General features: G+C 40.0%; 1 protein-coding gene across 7 annotated transcripts in view; it reads right to left on the reverse strand.

Moving 5' to 3' along the window:
- Positions 1-21,049, reverse strand: part of LOC128685977 (ankyrin-1) — a 111,163-nt gene that overhangs the window by 55,234 nt on the left and 34,880 nt on the right. For 5 of the 7 annotated variants that reach the window (XM_070083186.1, XM_070083190.1, XM_070083185.1 and 2 more), the window contains 2 exons: positions 11,301-11,377; positions 1,721-1,953 (listed from right to left, as the gene is read on the reverse strand). In XM_070083186.1, the coding sequence (XP_069939287.1) occupies positions 1,721-1,953; positions 11,301-11,377 (310 nt within the window). The remainder of the gene's footprint in view (positions 1-1,720; positions 1,954-11,300; positions 11,378-21,049) is intronic. The other 2 variants (XM_070083191.1, XM_070083189.1) reach the window with 1 other exon arrangement.

Genomic DNA, 21,049 nt, shown 5'->3' on the forward strand with positions numbered 1-21,049 from the left:
ATATTACTGTCTGAACCCTGCCTGTACACCAATTCAAGGCTCTGCTTAGAAACCCCCTCATTTCCCCAAATTAACCACACAAACAGTATTATCAACACCATTGACTCAATAATTTCCAAATTTTATAAGATTACTTCAAAAATAAAATGGTCTCAGTCTCGTAATGTAAACTGTGCCAAAATGTAATACTAACTTATTAATTCAATTACTGCTAAACCACTACTACCTCTGAAATATAAAAAAACAATGTTCAATTCGAACCAACTATGATATACAGTGGAACCTCTACTTGCGAGTTTAATCCATTCCACGACCTTGCTTGCAACTGGATTTGCTCATTTGCAGTCAATTTTCCTCATTTAAATTAATTGAAATGCAATTAATCCGTTCCAGTGGAATTCTGTACTTCAATAATTTCACTAATATCAACTCTATGGCTTATTTATCTATCACAGTTCATCTAATATGAAATAATAAACAATATAAATAACATAGAAACCTGATAAATACTCCAGAATGCATAAAATATGTCATTATGTAACAGGTGGAGGCGACCACAACCGCTCCCTCTTTGTACTTTACAACCCAAAACTGTAATTACACATTGTAACCTTCACAAAGACATAAAATCTTTATTCTTTATTTATTCTTTCCTTAATGCCAGATAGATTCTCAATCCAAGGAGTTTGACCTGACTGCCCCTTCTTTGAATCAAACCTGAATGCCCTGATTCCCCTTCCCCCTGGTATGACCCCTATGAGTTTAGTGCTCCCTTCTGAATTTATTTTTTTTTTTTTTATCCCTTGCACTATCTTGAATTTCTAGAGATTTTATTTTGAATCTAATGTTCTAGTGAATACAGAAGTGGAGTTCCTTATTTTTACAGTACAATGGCTACTAATGAATAATACCTTTCTTTTACTCCCATAGAAAGTTATGCTCCAAGCAGTGTCAGAGGATAAAATAATTTATGCATTATCATGTCTCAAATGGCAGTTTTGTTACAATGAACTTAATATCAATGTTAACAAGCCCACAAACTGGAAAAGAAATCTGGAAGGCAAAATATTTAAGGCTGTTCTGGATTATCAAGATTATGATATAGGGAGAAAATCTGTGAGGTCAGGATAGTGTAAGGAAGAGATCCAAGGTCAAATCACTAGTGTTGTAAAGATGAGAACATTGGACAATGTACTGGGAGACAAGTAGCTAAAACAGGAGGCTGGAACTTTAGTTGTCCAGGATAGAAAAAAAAAAAAAAAAAAAAAAAAAAAAAGACATCCAGATTTCATATTCTTCATTTAATTAAATTTTAGTTAAATACCTATCAATTCACTGGGGTCATTCATGCCACATTTTTCCTAGCCAAGACCAGCTCTGTGGAGCTTTTCTTTATTTGGTAGAACTTCATTCTATCTTACTGGTTTATCAAATAAAAAATATTAAGAGGTATGGTGGCAGGATTTCCACCTTCATATTAAAAAAAAATCACAGAAGCATTTTGGTATTACAGTACATATCACCTGAACTGGTGTTAGGCAAGGTATTACACAAGGTTACTGAAAACTGTCACCTAGATTGATCTATAATTTGTGGATTACTGTAGTTGTGGTGTGAAATTTTGGTCTTCAGCCAAGACTGTCATTTACTCAAAATTATCACATTATGCCACTAGAAGCACCATGGTTGCCAATAATATAAAGGATCAGGAGTGACTTACCATGTTCAATAATGAGCCGCACCATTTCAACATCCCCCTTGAGGATAGCCAAATCCAGAGGTGTCGGTTTATTATACTCCGGTTCAAAGTTGACCCTGGCACCTTGTTTGAGGAGGAGGTTAACAATAGGAACAGAGCCGGAGAGAACAGCATAGTGTAGCACGGACCTGTTGAGGGGGTTCAGAAGTGATGCACGGGAAGTGGGGGAAGAGTGAAAATATAGGCAATTCCTCCTGAAGGCCAAAAAAAAAAAAAGAAAAACTGCTGAAAAATATACTTAATATTTTCATTTAACAAGGAAAAAAGGTTTACTGGATCCCCCAAAGATTTATCACCCAAGGAAACGTTAAGTTGTGCAAATTTTTGATAGCTCATTCTTATTTAACTGAAACATACAAACCTAACCTTTCTAAAGAGACTCGACTCACGAAATCGTAATGACACGATTGCAAACAAACCATACCATGGGCGGGGATAGAACTCTCTGATCGCGGGTTCTATACCCGCCCGTGGTATGGTTAGCTTACTAAAGAGTAATAGCAGTAATAGTGGTGACAGTTGATATTTACGAAGCACTTTGACCACATAGGTGCCAAAACTTAAATGGCTTAGGTACTTTAAGCTATCTAAAATTTTGCATAACTATTTCACTGTTTTCCTTAGAGCAGAGAATGGGGCTGATAAATCATAATGTGATCCAGTTTTAATTGCAGTTACAGAAGCCGAGGTTATTACACCATTTTATGGATGTTTAATGAAACTCATCTATATCAAACTATCTTTGCAATAGTAGACCCTTGTATAATGAGGTATGAGCATCGGAAAGCCAGCACATTACTCGTGCACCACTTAAGGGCACAATACATTAGATTCCCTTAACACGAGATGGGTAAAAAATTATGTTCAGAGGTTTATACTATATAGCAATACCTATGTTGCATACAGATAATTTACTTATTTTCTTGACTGGATATCTAACAGCAGCCAGAAATACATGAAAGATAACTAAGATCAAAAAGGAAGACACCAGGGATAAAGAACACAAGAGCATAGACAGGCATGGACAGAATGGATACATGCACCCATCCTGCCAACAATCTTCAAAAGAGAAGAGATTTGGGGTAAGAATTGCCAATAAGAGATCACAAAACAGTACAGCAAACACTGAAATTTCTCTTATATTGTGCAAGCTTATAATAAGCACCATGTTGATCACTGGAAGGTAACAGTAATGGGGTGATGAAAATAGCTAATAGTATCCTCTCTAGTTCAATCAACATTCACACGAACTCTCATGCTACATTCCCAAACTCAAAAATAAACCTCTGATATATGAAAGAGAAAATACTGAAAGAGGCTGACTACATATATCGAACCAAAGCTGTAATATTCAGTGGTATTATGGCATCTGCATCTCATAAATATGGAGACAGGATAAGGTTCAATGACATGCTACAAAATGGCTCGCTGACCTAAGAAATGTTTTATGAAGACCTGAAACCTTGAAAATGTTCTTCTAGACTGACAGCAGATGAAGTCGCATATGCTAATTTTACACAAGATTATAAACTAAGAAAATCTATGAAGCTTTGGTAACACCAAGAAGAAAAAAATCAGGACTGTAAAACGAGAAAAAAAAGGCCCTATGGCAAGAAAAATGGAGTAGAAACATTTACAAATTGTGGGGGTAGAATACTGGAATGGGATCATGAAATCTTCATACACTGGAAAAAACTTTCAAACACCACATAAAACAAGTTCTGAAGATGGGACACTGAGCACAGCTCTGCTCCTGTAACTACTGTACAAACAGGTCAACTGATAACCAGCAAGTAATCACAAGTGATGCATCTTCTATAGTGAGAAGATGCATCACTTTACAAGATGTACTTATTAAGGTTTAAAAATCACGGGCAAAAAAAATGTTGCATCTTATACACATCGGTATAAGGATACCCTACTAAGACGGTATAACAAATTCAAAACCACATATAAACTCATTCATCTACCTTGCCAGAAGTACACAGGTATCCCTATTCAAATGACCCTACCAAAAGCAAAGAATTACAACAGAAAGCTAATGCCAAAAGTAGTAGAAAATTTATTTTTCCATGTTCACTTGCTTTGCCAAAAGCATGACTCATAAAAATTTAGAGATGTCAATTATAAACGGTTATGCTAGAAACGTATCACTGAAATATGTGTTACACAAGGGTATACTGTATATATTACGTTAAGCTGCTACATTAATTTAAATACATTTACTGGTAGCTAATCATGCTCTTTTTATAGTATTGTACTCTGAAAGTATTAGTAAAAAATAATTTACTAAAATGTATCCTACAGCTATATAAAAAAAAATTGCAGAGTACACAAACTGTACCAAAAAAAAAAATAAAAAATAAAAAGGAACATGCTTTAAATATAAAACCTAGTAAAACCAATTGGTTTATTTCAACAAAGCAAGTACCTGTGGTTTAGAAAACCACTTTCATACTAGTGAGAAACTTGGGTAGGTTTAAGATGAGATCAAGGCAGATCAGATAGAGAGAAAGAGAGAGATAAAGAGAGAGAATGTTCAGGGGAAATCCGAGTGTTGGATTAGGGTACGTTGTAGGTCTGAGAGATTATGATGAATTTTTCACGACTTTATATGTACTACAGTATTGTGTATACCAAGTGTTTGCAGAGAAACATAGGTGAACAGTATTTAGATAAGGGTAAAGAGGTATTTGTGGCATTTATGGATTTGGGAAAGGCATATGATAGGGTGGATAGGGGGGCAATGTGGTAGAGGTTGCAAATGTATGGAATAGGAGGTAGGTTATTGAAAGCGGTGAAAAGTTTTTACGAGGATAGAGAGGATCAGGATAGAGTATGCAGGTGAGAGGGAGATTATTTCCCACTAAAAATAGCCCTTAGACAGGGACATGTGACGTCACCATGGTTGTTCAATATACAGTGGTACCTCAGGATACGAATGGTTCAAAACTCGAACAATTATGCAAGCGTGTTTATGTAAGTGCTTTTGTAAGTGTTTTTGTAAGCATATTTTTGGGAGTCTGAAATGGATTAATCTAATTTATATTATTCCTTATGGGAACAAATTCGTTCGGTATCGACACTCGAACAGCCTTCTGGAGCGAATTAAGTTCGTATCCCGAGGTACCACTGTATTGACAGGTGGAGTTGTAAGAGAAGTGAATGCTCGGGTGTAGGCAAGAGGTGTAGGAGTTGTCCCAGTTGCTCTTTGCTGATGACACTGTGCTTTTGGTGGATTCTGAAGAGAAGTTGCAGAGGTTGGTTGATGAGTTTGGTAGGGTATGTAAAAGAAGGAAATTAAAAGTGAATATAGGAGAGTAAGGTGATGAGGAAAACAAAAAAATTAAGTAATGGAAGATTGGATATCAGATTGGAGGGAGAGAGTATGGAAGAGGTGAATGTGTTCAGGCATTTGGAAGTGGATGTGTCAGCAGATGGGTCTATGAAGATTAGATTTTTGCCACCGAAGTGGCTAGTTTATTGTGCACCCCATATCCATCCTGTGGACGGTAGCGCAAGAGCATATAGAAACACAAAAGGCCCAGGAACTAGGCCCCAAAAGGTTAACAGGAATACATATGGATTTATATCTACAGATCTATAGTTCACTTATCTGTTACAAGCAAATTTAGGAAATTTGCTTAGTATACCTGGTATCTTATTTTCATTAATATCTTGACATGTCACATAGGTTATTATACTGTCTGTCTCTGTATTCCTCAATAAGTAGACAATTAAGCACAGTGTTCAAGACAGTGACCATATGCCTGATCACATAATTTACATTTAGTTTGATCATCTGTGTGTCTCCCAAACTGCCAGAAGTACTTGTAACCAAGCCTAAGCCTGGCCACTACAACATCAGTCTGTTCACATTGCACGTTGCTCCATAAACATACTTATCTACGTTCATGTTATCATAGTGGGTTATAGATCTACTCAGGCTTCTAATTGCATTCCTATAACAATCATTTTCATTATTTACTTCTCTCCTAATATTATTCCTAATGCTAGACACAGTTATACCAAAGTTATATTCTACATTCTCCTTCTGGGTACTCTTCTTGGCTAACATATCAACTTTATCGTGAAGGAGTAATCCAATGTGTGATGGGATCCATAGCAACTGTACATTAATTCCTTTGTCCCTGATTTTTGAGTATCTATACCTGGCTTCTCCAATGAGCATGTTAGTTAGTTTAGTTTAATATGTTTATTATGCACCCCATACCCATCCTGTGGGCGGTAGTCAAAAGATTACAGAGGTACATAATGGGTCCAGGGACTGGGCCTCAAAGTTTTGATAGCTGAGCAAGTTACAGAGGTAATGAATTCACAATTTACAAAGGTAATGAACTCCAGGTAGGTCTAGTCACAATCATGACAAGTTACAAAGGTATTTACAGATTACAGAGGTACACAATGGGTCCAGGGACCGGGCTCCAAAGTTTGGATGGCTGAACTAGGTACAAGGTAATGAACTCACAAGTTACAAAGATAATGAACTCAAGTTACAAAGGTAATGAATACTGTAAGAATGGTTACTTACGTTTATACATGGCTGCAATCATAAACAAATTTTAGAGTAATGAGCAATTCACACTTCCACACCCGGTCACAACTGTAGTGAGTTATTGGTGCAAATGTTGATTGCTGAGTCTCTCTCTCTCTCTCACACACACACACACACACACACACACACACACACACACACACACACACACACACACACACACAAACTCATACACAGAAACAAAACTCATGGAGACAATAACAGATGCAATCTTCCCACCAGGATACCAGATCATGAGGAAAGATAGAAGGGGCAGGGGGGGAGGTGGGGTTGCTCTGCTCGTAAAAAACAGATGGAAATTCGAGAAAATGGAAGGAATAGACGAGACGGGAGAAAGAGACTACATAGCAGGTACACTTCAGTCGGGGGAACACAAAGTGGTCATTGCAGTGATGTATAATCCACCACAGAACTGCAGGAGGCCAAGAGAGGAATATGAAGAGAGCAACAGAGCAATGGTGGACACACTTGCTGAGGTGGCAAGAAGAGCTCACTCCAGCAGAGCAAAGTTGCTGGTTATGGGGGATTTCAACCACAGGGAGATTGACTGGGAAAACCTCGAGCCACATGGGGGTCCCGAAACATGGAGAGCCAGGATGTTGGACGTGGTGCTGGAAAACCTCATGCACCAACATGTTAAGGACACTACCAGAGTGAGAGGGGAGGATGAACCAGCAAGATTGGACCTTGTGTTCACCCTGGGCAGCTCAGACATTGAGGACATCAAGTATGAGAGTCCCCTAGGAGCTAGCGACCACGTGGTTCTGTGCTTTGAATACATAGTAGAGCTGCAAGTGGAGAGAATAACAGGAGTAGAATGGGAAAAACCTGACTATAAAAGAGGGGACTACATAGGGTTGAAGAACTTCCTGCGGGAGGTCCAGTGGGACAGAGAACTGGCAGGAAAGCCAGTAAATGAAATGATGGAATATGTAGCAACAAAATGCAAGGAGGCAGTGGAAAGGTTCATTCCCAAGGGCAACAGTAACAACTGGAAGACCAGAACAAGCCCCTGGTTCACCCGACGGTGTAAGGAGGCAAAAACAAAGTGCAATAGAGAATGGAAAAAGTACAGAAGGCAGAGAACACACGAAAATAGGGAGATCAGTCACAGAGCCAGGAATGAGTACGCACAGGTAAGGAGGGAGGCCCAGCGACAGTATGAAAATGACATAGCATCGAGAATCAAGACTGACCCGAAACTGTTGTATAGCCACATCAGGAGGAAGACAACAGTCAAAGACCAGGTGATCAGATTAAGGACAGAAGGTGGAGAACTCACAAGAAATGATCAGGAGGTATGTGAGGAGCTGAACAGGAGATTTAAGGAAGTTTTTACAGTAGAGACAGGAAGGGCTGTGGGAAGACAGAACAGAAGGGAACATCAAGAGGGAATATACCAACAAGTGTTGGATGACATACGAACAACTGAGGAGGAGGTGAAGAAGCTCTTAAGTGACCTTGACACCTCAAAGGCGATGGGACCGGACAACATCTCCCCATGGGTCCTTAGAGAAGGAGCAGAGATGCTGTGTGTGCCTCTAACCACAATCTTCAACACATCCCTTGAAACTGGGCAACTACCTGAGAAATGGAAGACAGCTAATGTAGTCCCCATATTTAAGAAAGGAAACAGAAACGAGGCACTAAACTACAGACCTGTGTCTCTGACATGTATCGTGTGCAAGGTCATGGAGAAGATTATCAGGAGGAGAGTGGTCGAACACCTGGAAAGGAACAAGATTATAAATGAAAACCAGCATGGGTTCATGGAAGGCAAATCTTGTATCACAAACCTCCTGGAGTTTTATGACAAGGTAACAGAAGTAAGACACGAGAGAGAGGGTTGGGTAGATTGCGTTTTCCTAGACTGCAGGAAGGCCTTTGACACAGTTCCCCACAAGAGATTAGTGCAGAAGCTGGAGGATCAGGCACACGTAAAAGGAAGGGCACTGCAATGGATAAGGGAATACCTGACAGGGAGGCAGCAACGAGTCATGGTACGTGAAGAGGTATCACAGTGGGCGCCTGTTACGAGCGGGGTCCCCCAGGGGTCAGTTCTAGGACCAGTGCTATTTTTGATATATGTGAACGACATGATGGAAGGAATAGACTCTGAAGTGTCCCTGTTCGCAGATGACGTGAAGTTGATGAGAAGAATTAAATCGGACGAGGATGAGGCAGGACTGCAAAGAGACCTGGAGAGGCTGGACATGTGGTCCAGTAACTGGCTTCTCGAATTCAATCCATCCAAATGCAAAGTCATGAAGATTGGGGAGGGGCAAAGAAGACCGCAGACAGAGTATAGGCTAGGTGGACAAAGACTACAGACCTCACTCAGGGAGAAAGACCTTGGGGTGACCATAACACCGAGCACATCACCGGAGGCACACATCAACCAAATAACCGCTGCAGCATACGGGTGCCTGGCAAACCTGAGAATAGCGTTCCGATACCTTAATAAGGAATCGTTCAAGACACTGTACACTGTGTATGTTAGGCCCATACTGGAGTATGCAGCACCAGTCTGGAACCCACACCTGGTCAAGCACGTCAAGAAGTTAGAGAAAGTACAAAGGTTTGCAACAAGGCTAGTCCCAGAGCTCAAGGGAATGTCGTACGAGGAAAGGTTAAGGGAAATCGGACTGACGACACTGGAGGACAGAAGGGTCAGGGGAGACATGATAACGACATACAAGATACTGCGGGGAATAGACAAGGTGGACAGAGATAGGATGTTCCAGAGAGGGGACACAGGGACAAGGGGTCACAACTGGAAGCTGAAGACTCAGACGAGTCACAGGGACGTTAGGAAGTATTTCTTCAGTCATAGAGTTGTCAGCAAGTGGAATAGCCTAGCAAGTGAAGTAGTGGAGGCAGGAACCATACATAGTTTTAAGAAGAGGTATGACAAAACTCAGGAAGCAGAGAGAGAGAGGATCCAGTAGCGATCAGTGAAGAGGCGGGGCCAGGAGCTGAGTCTCGACCCCTGCAACCACAATTAGGTGAGTACAATTAGGTGAGTACACCCCAAGAGCATGTTATTGGGGTTATTATACGAGTCAAGAGCCTTCAATGATGACAGAATCAGTAATGATGATAGAGTCAAGCTCAGTGTCATAGGTTAGCTTTAGCGCCATTAGGATTGCAAATAACTCAGTTTGAAGTGTAGATGCCCAGTTGTTAATTCTTATGCCTAACTTAACAAATTTATTATCATTCTTAACTAGGGAGGTGGCAACAAGAGCAGATGCAGCCCTGCCACAAGACTCCTGTTTAGATCCATCAGTGTATATAGGACAAGGTGAATCATAGAATTAACAAAGGGAAAAAGGTAAGTGGTGCATTGAGGAGTCTGTGGAAACACACAACTTTATCCATGAAAGCAAATAGGGGAATGCATGAGGGTACAGTTATACCAACGCTCTTTTATGGGTGTGAGACATGGGTTGTGAATGTTGCAACAAGGAGAAGGCTGGAGGCAGTGGAGATGTCATGTCTGAGGGCAATGTGTGGTGTGAATATAATGCAGAGAATCCATAGTTTGGAGATTAGGAAGAGGTGTGGGATTACCAAACTATTATCCAGAGGGCTGAGGAGGGGTTATCAAGATGGTTTGGACATGTAGAGAGGATGGACTGAAATAGAATGACTTCGAGAGTAGATAAATCTGTAGTGGAGGGAAGGTGGGGTAGGGGTCAGCCTAGGTAAGGTTGGAGGGAGGGGGGTAAAGGAGGTTTTGTGTGAGGGGGGCCTGGACTTCCAGCAAGCATGTGTGAGCGTGTTAGATAGGAGCAAGTGGAGACAAATGGTTTTTTAGGACTTGACGTGCTGATGGAGTGTTAGCAAGGTAACACTTATGAAGGAATTCAGGGAAACCGGCATGCCAAACTTGATTCCTGGAGATGGGAAGTACAGTGCCGGCATTCTAAAGGAGGGGTGTTAATGTTGCAGTTTTATAACTGTAGTGTAAGCATGCCTCTGGCAAGACAGTGATCGAGAGAGTGATGATGAAAGTTTCTTTTTTGGGCCGCCCTGCCTTGGTGGGAAACAGTCAATGTGTTAATATATATGTACAGTGGACCCCCGCATAACGATTACCTCCGAATGTGACCAATTATGTAAGTGTATTTATGTAAGTGCGTTTGTACGTGTATGTTTGGGGGTCTGAAATGGAATAATCTACTTCACAATATTTCTTATGGGAACAAATTCGGTCAGTACTGGCACCTGAACATACTCATGGAGTGAAAAAATATCGTTAACCGGGGGTCCACTGTATATTGTTACAAGTGTAGTAATAGAAATATTAATGAAACACTTACCATAACTTCATACTACAGTAGTAATACAAGCCAGTTTTATTAACCAGAACACTTTACAGGGAGTTCAAAAATATGTTCAGAGCATTACTGTTTGTGATATGAAACATGATCATTACAAGAACACTGCAAGTTGAATAGGGAAAGGGAAGATATTTTATGTTGTACCTTGTTCTTGACTAATAAATTCAGAGATATAATTCAACAGGCTAATAAGGATACTCCCATCTAATTAACAAGCAAACAATTTTATTATTAATAGATAGATACAAGAGAAATAAGGGGATTTAAAGAAAATTGTTTGGAAATTTAAATTGTGGCTGAAAATTAGGGTTCAAACATTTGAAGAAACAAACCTAAGGAAGATTTGCTGATTTACACTGGAAAATTATGTCATGTTGACAATCCAAACATCATGCTGCTAGATATAATTGAAAAGAAAATACTTAGAAAAGCAGACAAGTCTTTTGCAAAGCCTTAGTAGCATACATAGTTTTGCTCATTTCATCACCAAGGTTTTTTATTAAACAAAGTGAAAGAAGCTCTACATATAAGGTAAGAATACACCCTTTCACATGCAGTTTCAGACAGAGGGATGCATGTACAGTATGCTGCTTCAGGGCAAAATTAAACTTGGTCTCACCTATAGTCATGGCGAGCTTCTGTGCGAGCATTGACGTTGGCACCAAATGAGATGAGTAGAAGAACTGCCTCCAGACCCTGTAGATGAAAAATGCAGATCGTGACCTCTTGCAGAAGTCAGAAACCAAAGACCGGGGCAAGAGGCTGCAGTCAGGAAGATTCAGATACAAAAAAAAAATACACTAGGTAAGAGACTTTGCTGAATGGTAAGGCAGGAGCCTGAGTAAGAGGCACTGACAGAAGGCTGGGGCAGACTTGGCAAGAAGAGACATGAGGCAAGGGTAAAAGGTCAGATCAGATGCAGAAAAGAGGTCCAAGGAAAATGTTGGCAAACCAATGACCATGAAAAGTTGGATGGGATCAATGTTAACCGAGCCCTCTTCCACTCCACACAAGTCAAAGCACAAGGCTCAATAAGTAGGCAGGGAATAACAAGAGGTAGCCAATAAATCAGGTCAATGGAGCAGTTATACCAGAAGAATGGGAAAACATTTGTTAAATCAATGTGAATGAGGTACAGTACAAGCATGGAGCTGAGTAAAAATCAGGACCAAATTAAAGTCTTAATATACTGTCACATTTATTAAATAGTTTATTAACAATGTGAAGAGACCTGCAGCTTGATATGTCAAGTCACGGTAAAGATTAGTATAAATATGTTAAAGTCACAAGAAACCTAAAACAAAATAGTTATTGGAAGTACAGTGGAACCTCAGCTTACGAACGCCCCACCATGCGAATTTTTCAGGATACGAACCGTCGTTTGGTCGATTTTTTGCTTCTGGATACAAAGGAAATTTCAGGATGCGAACTTCCCCTTCAAGGGAGGTTCCTTAAAATAAATAAATAAAAATATTTATTTCTTTGCAAAGGTTACAATGTGTTTACATATCATAATATGATTGGAGCAAAGAAAGCCACTATCATGCTGAGGCATTTCAGGCAGATTTAACCTAATATGTACTTATAGACTACTTAAGTCTAGACAGGTGAAAAGTGTACTAGTAGTGGTTAAGAATGTTTTGCTGATGGTGGCACCAACTACTGGCAGCCTTTTGAAGTTTCTCCTTATTGTTATTATTACATAGTATTATTATTATTAATTATTATTACACTATTATTGTTATAATAATTATTATTATTATTAGTATGTGGTGATGGGCTCTTGATCTATGGAATTGGATCTGTGCTCCAGTTCCCTAAATTAACAATAATAATAATAATAATAATCCACCCAGGGAGGTACTACCATCCTGCCAAGTAAAACAAAAGCCTGTAATTGTTTTACATGATGGTAGGATTGCTGGTGTCTTTTTTTCTGTCTCAAACATGCAAGATTTCAGGTACGTCTTGCTACTTCTACTTACACTTAGGTCACACTACACATATATGTACAAGCATATATATACACACCCCTCTGGGTTTTCTTCTATTTTCTTACTAGTTCTTGTTCTTGTTTATTTCCTATCTCCATGGGGAAGTGGAACAGAATTCTTCCTCCGTAAGCCACAAGTGCTGTAAGAGGCGACTAAAATGCCAGGAGCAAAGGGCTGGTAACCCCTTCTCCTGTATAAATTACTAAATTTAATAAGAGAAACTTTCGTTTTTTTTTTTTGGACCACCCTGCCTTGGTGGGATAAGGCTGGTTTGTTGAAAAAAAAAAATAATTATAATACACACGTAATAATAATACATGTACAGTGGACCCCCGGTATTCGATGGCATCGGTATTCGATAAATCCGGTTTTCGATGCATTTTAACGCAAACATTTTTCCTCGGTATTCGATTGAAAACCCGGTATTCGATACGATTCGTACGAAACCTGTCCACGTGTGGCCTGAACTGCCCCATGTGTGCTAGTGTTTACAAGCCAGCCAGTGTGTGCGCATCTAAGGATACATTCGGTACATTCCATATTATCACTGTGTTTGGTGCTTGTTTCTGCAAAATAAGTCACCATGGGCCCCAAGAAAGCTTCTAGTGCCAACCCTTCGAGAAAAAGTCGCTAATGACTTATGAAATGAAGAAAGAGATAATTGCAAAGTACGAAAGTGGAGTGCGTGTGTCGGAGCTGGTCAGGTTGTATAATAAACCCCAATCAACCATCTCTACTATAGTGACCAGGAAAACGGCAATCAAGGAAGCTGTTCTTGCAAAAGGTGCAACTGTGATTACGAAACAGCGACCTCAAGTGTTAGAAAATGTTGAGAGATTGTTATTGGTGTGGATAAATGAAAAACAGATAGCAGGAGATAGCATCTCTCAAGCAATCATTTGTGAAAAGGCTAGGCAGTTGCATGACGATTTGGTAAAGAAATTGCCTGCAACTAGTGGTGATGTGAGTGGATTTAAGGCCAGCAAAGGTTGGTTTGAAAGATTTAAGAATCGTAGTGGCATACATAGTGTGATTAGGCATGGTGAGGCTGCCAGTTATGTTGTGCGACAGAAGTCCAGCGACTCTCAAGCTGGTCCTAGTGGCATTAAAAGAAGGGAAGTAACCCTGGAAAAGGACTTGCTACCTCAAGTCCTAATGGAAGGGGATTCCCCTTCTAAACACTAACACCTCTCCCCTCCTCCCATCCCATCAATCATCACCAAATCTTCATTAAAGGTAAGTGTCAATTATTTTATTGTTATTGTAATTATTCTGTTGCATTAAACTTAATACAGTGGACCCCCGCTTAACGATCACCTCCAAATGCGACCAATTATGTAAGTGTATTTATGTAAGTGCGTTTGTACGTGTATGTTTGGGGGTCTGAAATGGACTAATCTACTTCACAATATTCCTTATGGGAAAAAATTCGGTCAGTACTGGCACCTGAACATACTACTGGAATTAAAAAAGTTCGTTAACCGGGGGTCCACTGTATTTCATGTAGTAAAAATTTTTTTTTCATACTTTTGGGGGTCTTGCACAGATTAATTTGATTTCCATTATTTCTTAGGAGGAAAATTGATTCGGTTTTCGATATTATCGGTATTCGATGAGCTCTCAGGAACGGATTAATATCAAATACCAGGGGTCCACTGTAATACATACGTACTACTACTACTACTAATAATAATAAAATATAATATGTTGTCATTTTTAGACTTTCCTATTTTTTTTTTCATATTTTTGTGCCAAATGCTTCAAAACAGAAATTGGTAACCCTCTGGGTGGCTGTAGGTACAGCTGCTATGACCACAGCTATCTCAGTGCCAACCAAGAGTCAAAAGGAAGAGGTGGTGTGCCACTGAGTGATCGCAGCAGACCCTTGGGATGCGTAATTTTGTCTTATACAGTGGACCCCCGCATAACGATCACCTCCGAATGCGACCAATTATGTAAGTGTATTTATGTAAGTGCGTTTGTACGTGTATGTTTGGGGGTCTGAAATGGACTAATCTACTTCACAATATTCCTTATGGGAACAAATTCGGTCAGTACTGGCACCTGAACATACTTCTGGATTGAAAAAATATTGTTAACCGGGGGTCCACTGTATTGTACAAATTTCTTACATAATGCCTCACCCAAAGAGACAGTATTTGCATACAATCAGCAAGAAGCTATTAGAAACTATGAAAAAAGCTAGAGAAACGGAGAAGGCAGCAGCATAGTGGAGGGCAGCTGGCCGCCACAGCCGCCACCACAACTACCACTGTGGCCACCACCACAACCACCACTGTGACCACAGTGATCATGTCTTCACCTATATATACATCTGTCTTGACCACACCTGGTGGTTGCATATGTGACATCCTCACCACTAATCATAGATAAACACAAGCTTGGTGTGGGGTTATGGGCTGGGAAGATACTAGAGTGGGAGAGTAAATAGCGGATGCATTCTGCCGCTGCCAGTGTCACCATCACTTGCCATATTATGGCCTATTTTATTCATTCTGGAGTATATATCATGTTTCTGTGTTATTAATATTGTTTATTATGTCATATTAGATGAATTGTGATAGATAACTCCTAAAGTAGGAGAAACTTTTAGAGAGGGTGTGGTAGGCAAGTTTGGGGTGCCAGGTGTAAATGATAATGGGAGCCCTTTGATTGAACTTTGTATAGAAAGGGGTTTAGTTATAGGTAATACATATTTTAGGAAAAAGAGGATAAATAAGTATACAAGATATGATGTAGGGCGAAATGACAGTAGTTTGTTGGATTATGTATTGGTAGATAAAAGACTGTTGAGTAGACTTCAGGATGTACATGTTTATAGAGGGGCCACAGATATATCAGATCACTTTTTAGTTGTAGCTACACTGAGAGTAAAAGGTAGATGGGATACAAGGAGAATAGAAGCATCAGGGAAGAGAGAGGTGAAGGTTTATAAACTAAAAGAGGAGGCAGTTAGGGTAAGATACAAACAGCTATTGGAGGATAGATGGGCTAATGAGAGCATAGGCAATGGGGTCAAAGAGGTATGGGGTAGATTTAAAAATGTAGTGTTGGAGTGGTTTGTTGAGTGTACCTGGTAAAGTGTATGGTAGAGTTATTATTGAAAGAATTAAGAGTAAGACGGAGAATAGGATAGCAGATGAACAAGGAGGCTTTAGGAAAGGTAGGGGGTGTGTGGACCAGGTGTTTACAGTGAAACACATAAGTGAACAGTATTTAGATAAGGCTAAAGAGGTCTTTGTGGCATTTATGGATTTGGAAAAGGCGTATGACAGGGTGGATAGGGGGGCAATGTGACAGATGTTGCAGGTGTATGGTGTATGAGGTAGGTTACTGAAAGCAGGAAAGAGGGAAATTATTTCCCAGTAAAAGTAGGCCTTAGACAAGGATGTGTGATGTCACCGTGGTTGTTTAATATATTTATAGATGGGGTTGTAAGAGAAGTAAATGTGAGGGTCTTGGCAAGAGGCATGGAGTTAAAAGATAAAGAATCACACAAAGTGGGAGTTGTCACAGCTGCTCTTTGCTGATGACACTGTGCTCTTTGGAGATTCTGAAGAGAAGTTGTAGAGATTGGTGGATGAATTTGAAGTTCAACGATGAGAAATTTCAATTACTCAGATATGGTAAACATGAGGAAATTAAATCTTCATCAGAGTACAAAACAAATTCTGGCCACAAAATAGAGCGAAACACCAACGTCAAAGACCTGGGAGTGATCATGTCGGAGGATCTCACCTTCAAGGACCATAACATTGTATCAATCGCATCTGCTAGAAAAATGACAGGATGGATAATGAGAACCTTCAAAACTAGGGAGGCCAAGCCCATGATGACACTCTTCAGGTCACTTGTTCTATCTAGGCTGGAATATTGCTGCACACTAACAGCACCTTTCAAGGCAGGTGAAATTGCCGACCTAGAAAATGTACAAAGAACTTTCACGGCACGCATAACGGAGATAAAACACCTCAATTATTGGGAGCGCTTGAGGTTCCTAAACCTGTATTTCCTGGAACGCAGGAGGGAGAGATACACGATTATATACACCTGGAAAATCCTAGAGGGACTAGTACCGAACTTGCACACGAAAATCACTCACTACGAAAGCAAAAGACTTGGCAGATGATGCACCATCCCCCCAATGAAAAGCAGGGGTGTCACTAGCACGTTAAGAGACCATACAATAAGTGTCAGGGGCCCAAGACTGTTCAACTGCCTCCCAGCACACATAAGGGGGATTACCAACAGACCCCTGGCAGTCTTCAAGCTGGCACTGGACAAGCACCTAAAGTCAGTTCCGGATCAGCCGGGCTGTGGCTCGTACGTTGGTTTGCGTGCAGCTAGCAGCAACAGCCTGGTTGATCAGGCTCTGATCCACCAGGAGGCCTGGTCACAGACCGGGCCGCGGGGGCGTTGACCCCCGGAACTCTCTCCAGGTAAACTCCAGGGTATGCAAAAGAAGAAAATTAAAAGTGAATACAGGAAAGAGTAAGGTTATGAGGATAACAAAAAGATTAGGTGATGAAAGACTGGATATCAGATTGGAGGGAGAGGGTATGGAGGAGGTGAATGTATTCAGATATCTGGGAGTGGACGTGTCAGCGGATGGGTCTATGAAAGATGAGGTGAATCATAGAATTGATGAGGGGAAAAGGGTGAGTGGTGCACTTAGGAGTCTGTGGAGACAAAGAACTTTGTCCTTGGAGGCAAAGAGGGGAATGTATGAGAGTATAGTTTTACCAACGCTCTTACATGGGTGTGAAGCATGGGTGATGAATGTTGCAACGAGGAGAAGGCTGGAGGCAGTGGAGATGTCATGTCTGAGGGCAATGTGGTGTGAATATAATGCAGAGAATTCATAGTTTGGAAGTTAGGAGGAGGTGCGGGATTACCAAAACTGTTGTCCAGAGGGCTGAGGAAGGGTTGTTAAGGTGGTTCGGACATGTAGAGAGAATGGAGCGAAACAGAATGACTTCAAGAGTGTATCAGTCTGTAGTGGAAGGAAGGCAGGGTAGGGGTCGGCCTAGGAAAGGTTGGAGGGAGAGGGTAAAGGAGGTTTTGTGTGCAAGGGGCTTGGACTTCCAGGAGGCATGCGTGAGCATGTTTGATAGGAGTGAATGGAGACAAGTGATTTTTAATACTTGACGTGCTGTTGGAGTGTGAGCAAAGTAACATTTATGAAGGGGTTCAGGGAAACCGCCAGGCTGGACTTGAGTCCTGGAGATGGGAAGTACAGTGCCTGCACTCTGAAGGAGGGGTGTTAATGTTGCATTTTAAAAACTGTAGTGTAAAGCACCCTTCTGGCAAGACAGTGATGGAGTGAATGATGGTGAAAGTTTTTCTTTTTTTGGGCCACCCTGCCTTGGTGGGAATCGGCCAGTGTGATAAAAAAAAAAAAAAAAAAAAAAAAAAAAAAAAAAATAAGCCATAGAGTTGATATTAGCATTATTTTGTCATGCCTCCTGAGAGGCTGGAACAAATTAATTGCATTTCAATTAATTTAAATGAGGAAAATTGACTCAGCATACAAACAACTCAGGATACCAACAAGATCACGGAACGAATTAAATTTGTAAGCCGAGGTTCCACTGTATAATGCGTTTAGTACAGGTTTAGGTACAGTACAGACTAATCCAACAGTTTTAAATGCTGGTAAAGATCAATCAGGCTCCAACAGAGGTTTGTATATACACTATAACTTGGCAGGTGCAATAGGAGCTGCTTAAGTCCCTATTGAAAAAGGAAAGCACATCAAATATGCATTAAAACATTAAAAAGTTTGCCAGAATATAAGAATCAGCCAGAATATAAGAATTAAATGAAATAAAAGCCAGTATTTTAGGAAAGGTACAAATAAGATCAAAATCAATTATGTACTTGAGAATGAGTATGGTTATCCCTTGAAGGTTTGCTCTGAACAAGAGGCAGATCTAAAAGAAGATTATATAAATAGAACAATGAATCCCCAAAACTATCATTCTGCAGGTCCAAAGAATTATAGGTAGTATAACTGCACTTGTCTCCATGGGGAAGTGGAACAGAATTCTTCCTCCGTAAGCCATGCGTGTCGTAAGAGGCGACTAAAATGCCGGGAGCAAGGGGCTAGTAACCCCTTCTCCTGTATATATTACTAAATTTGAAAGGAGAAATTTTCATTTTTCCTTATGGGCCACCCCACCTCGGTGGGATACGGCTCGTACGCTGAAAGAAGAAAGAAGTAGATCTGCACTTGTGCCAGTATCTGACTTAAAACTCCATAATAATGAAAAAAATGCTATCCTTTCAGTTTTGTCTTAAAACTGGTCAACTGTGTTATAAATTGAAGTTTACATTTTAATTTTCAACATTTGATATAATTATGTCTTTAAAATAGTAGTAATTAAATACTACACCATGTTCAAATCTGATGCTAAAACCAATCCAAACCTTTCATGCATACAAGAGGAAAATAGTGAAGAACTGACTATACTAAGCTTACTGTGACCATAGATTTAAGCTGAGTAGTGCTGACTATACTAACATTACTAACCACCAAGAATAATAGACTAGGGAACAGTGTTACTGGCACGTGAATTATAGTGCCATCGAGTAGAAGATACATCTCAAGTAAAGGAACAACAGGCAGTAACTATGGACTACAAGGTATACAAGCTCACCAAGGACTGCAATTGCTCTGTATAGGGAACATTCTTGATCAAGGACGAATTAACTCTGTTGTACAAGGTGTTTCACTTTAGGCACCTAGTTTATACTCCCATAGTTGTGACTGTCTTGCTTGTATATCTGTAGTAAACGATAACTCTGTGCCTCCTACTTGTAGTAGGCCACGAGTTATCGTTTACTACAAACATAATGTACAAACAAAATGGTTGTAATTATGGGAGCACCAACTCAGGGCCTCCTATGAGTGAAACACCCTGTACTATCACCACGAGGTTGTTAACTATGGGGTGTTGAGTCTTATCAAGGCCATAAATTATTTAAACTTTGGCCCACCATCTCTTTTCAAGATGACAAACCACTGGCTAATACTGTGGCATGTCAATTCTCAGTTTATCATGAAAAAAAAGTAGAAACCATTAGGGTTAACTATTTTTGTCATTAAACCAATTTTTAATATATTGTAAATGTACTGGTATTAACAAATGTGCCAGTTAAAAGTAAAAAGACTACCTATGGATCAACATTGATGATGTAGGCCATCTTGTTAACCAGTCGTCTTACTTGGGCTGTGAGAGCAGTCATCCTGTACACTCAGCCTGAGAACGAGCTGCAAAAAATAACTTCAACACTTTTTACTTCATTTTATTTCATTCATGAGGGTGGGGGTAGGGGAATGTCTATACCCACAGGGGCCAAACAACACCTTGGGTAACAAGAGGAAATCAGGTTTAATCTAAAGAAGAGAAGTCAGGTTAAATTCCTTGGGTCAAAAGCCCCTGACCAGCATCAAAGAACCTCCCTTAAGGAGAGGGGGAGGGGAATTCCAATTGGTAAAGGTAAAAGAAAAATTAGCATTGGTATGATGGAGCTGCCACACTTCATTTTGCAATTTTATTACAAAATGTAAGGGCAGAACAGCAGCACAAAGAGGATGCAGGTTCAAAAGCAGATTCCTTGCAGAGACAACTACATACATGATCTCTGGTTACTCTCCTGGCAATCACTTTACAGGTGTACATAAATAAAAAATATATCACAGTGAGTGAAGCTGCTTGCCGGCACTGAATATTGCTTTTAATAAATAACAAGGAATCATAGTAAAGCAATAAAAAGACAAGACTACATGCACAAAAACAACAAATATCTAAATTTTGTTTTTAAATTTATAGCCAATGCCGGCAGAGAGACTACACTAATAAGCCATCCGACACCTCCAGGACCCATCACTAATCTTTAATGTTTTCATGGCTTCTTAAAGAATTTGACCCTGCAATTTATCCAAAAAACTGCCTTCAAAAGTACTATAAACTTTCTCTGAAACACTAAAAGTCGTAAGCTACCTTGTGAAGTCAGATCAGGGTAATTATACAATAAAGTTTGAGTATCTTAAGACAAATACAGTACCATACCTTAAATACAAGAGAATCTAATATTATTGTTAATAATGAAATAAATTCAGCAACCTATTAAAAACTGTGAATCTTATTAGCTGGGTTAGATAGGTCCAGTTGGTGTCAGATGTGAGGTAGTCTAGGAGGCTATAATTCAAGACCTGGTTCCTTTGCCCTTCCATATAATATTCAAAAGAAAATCTTATGGCCAACACCATGCCACACTGTCCACTTGTATTCTCTTGCATTAAGCTAAATTTCCAGGTGAAGATGAACTTTAATTTGCAAAGCTAACT

This window comes from Cherax quadricarinatus, chromosome 9 (assembly GCF_038502225.1).
Source record: "Cherax quadricarinatus isolate ZL_2023a chromosome 9, ASM3850222v1, whole genome shotgun sequence".
Classification (NCBI taxonomy): Eukaryota; Metazoa; Arthropoda; class Malacostraca; order Decapoda; family Parastacidae; genus Cherax; species Cherax quadricarinatus.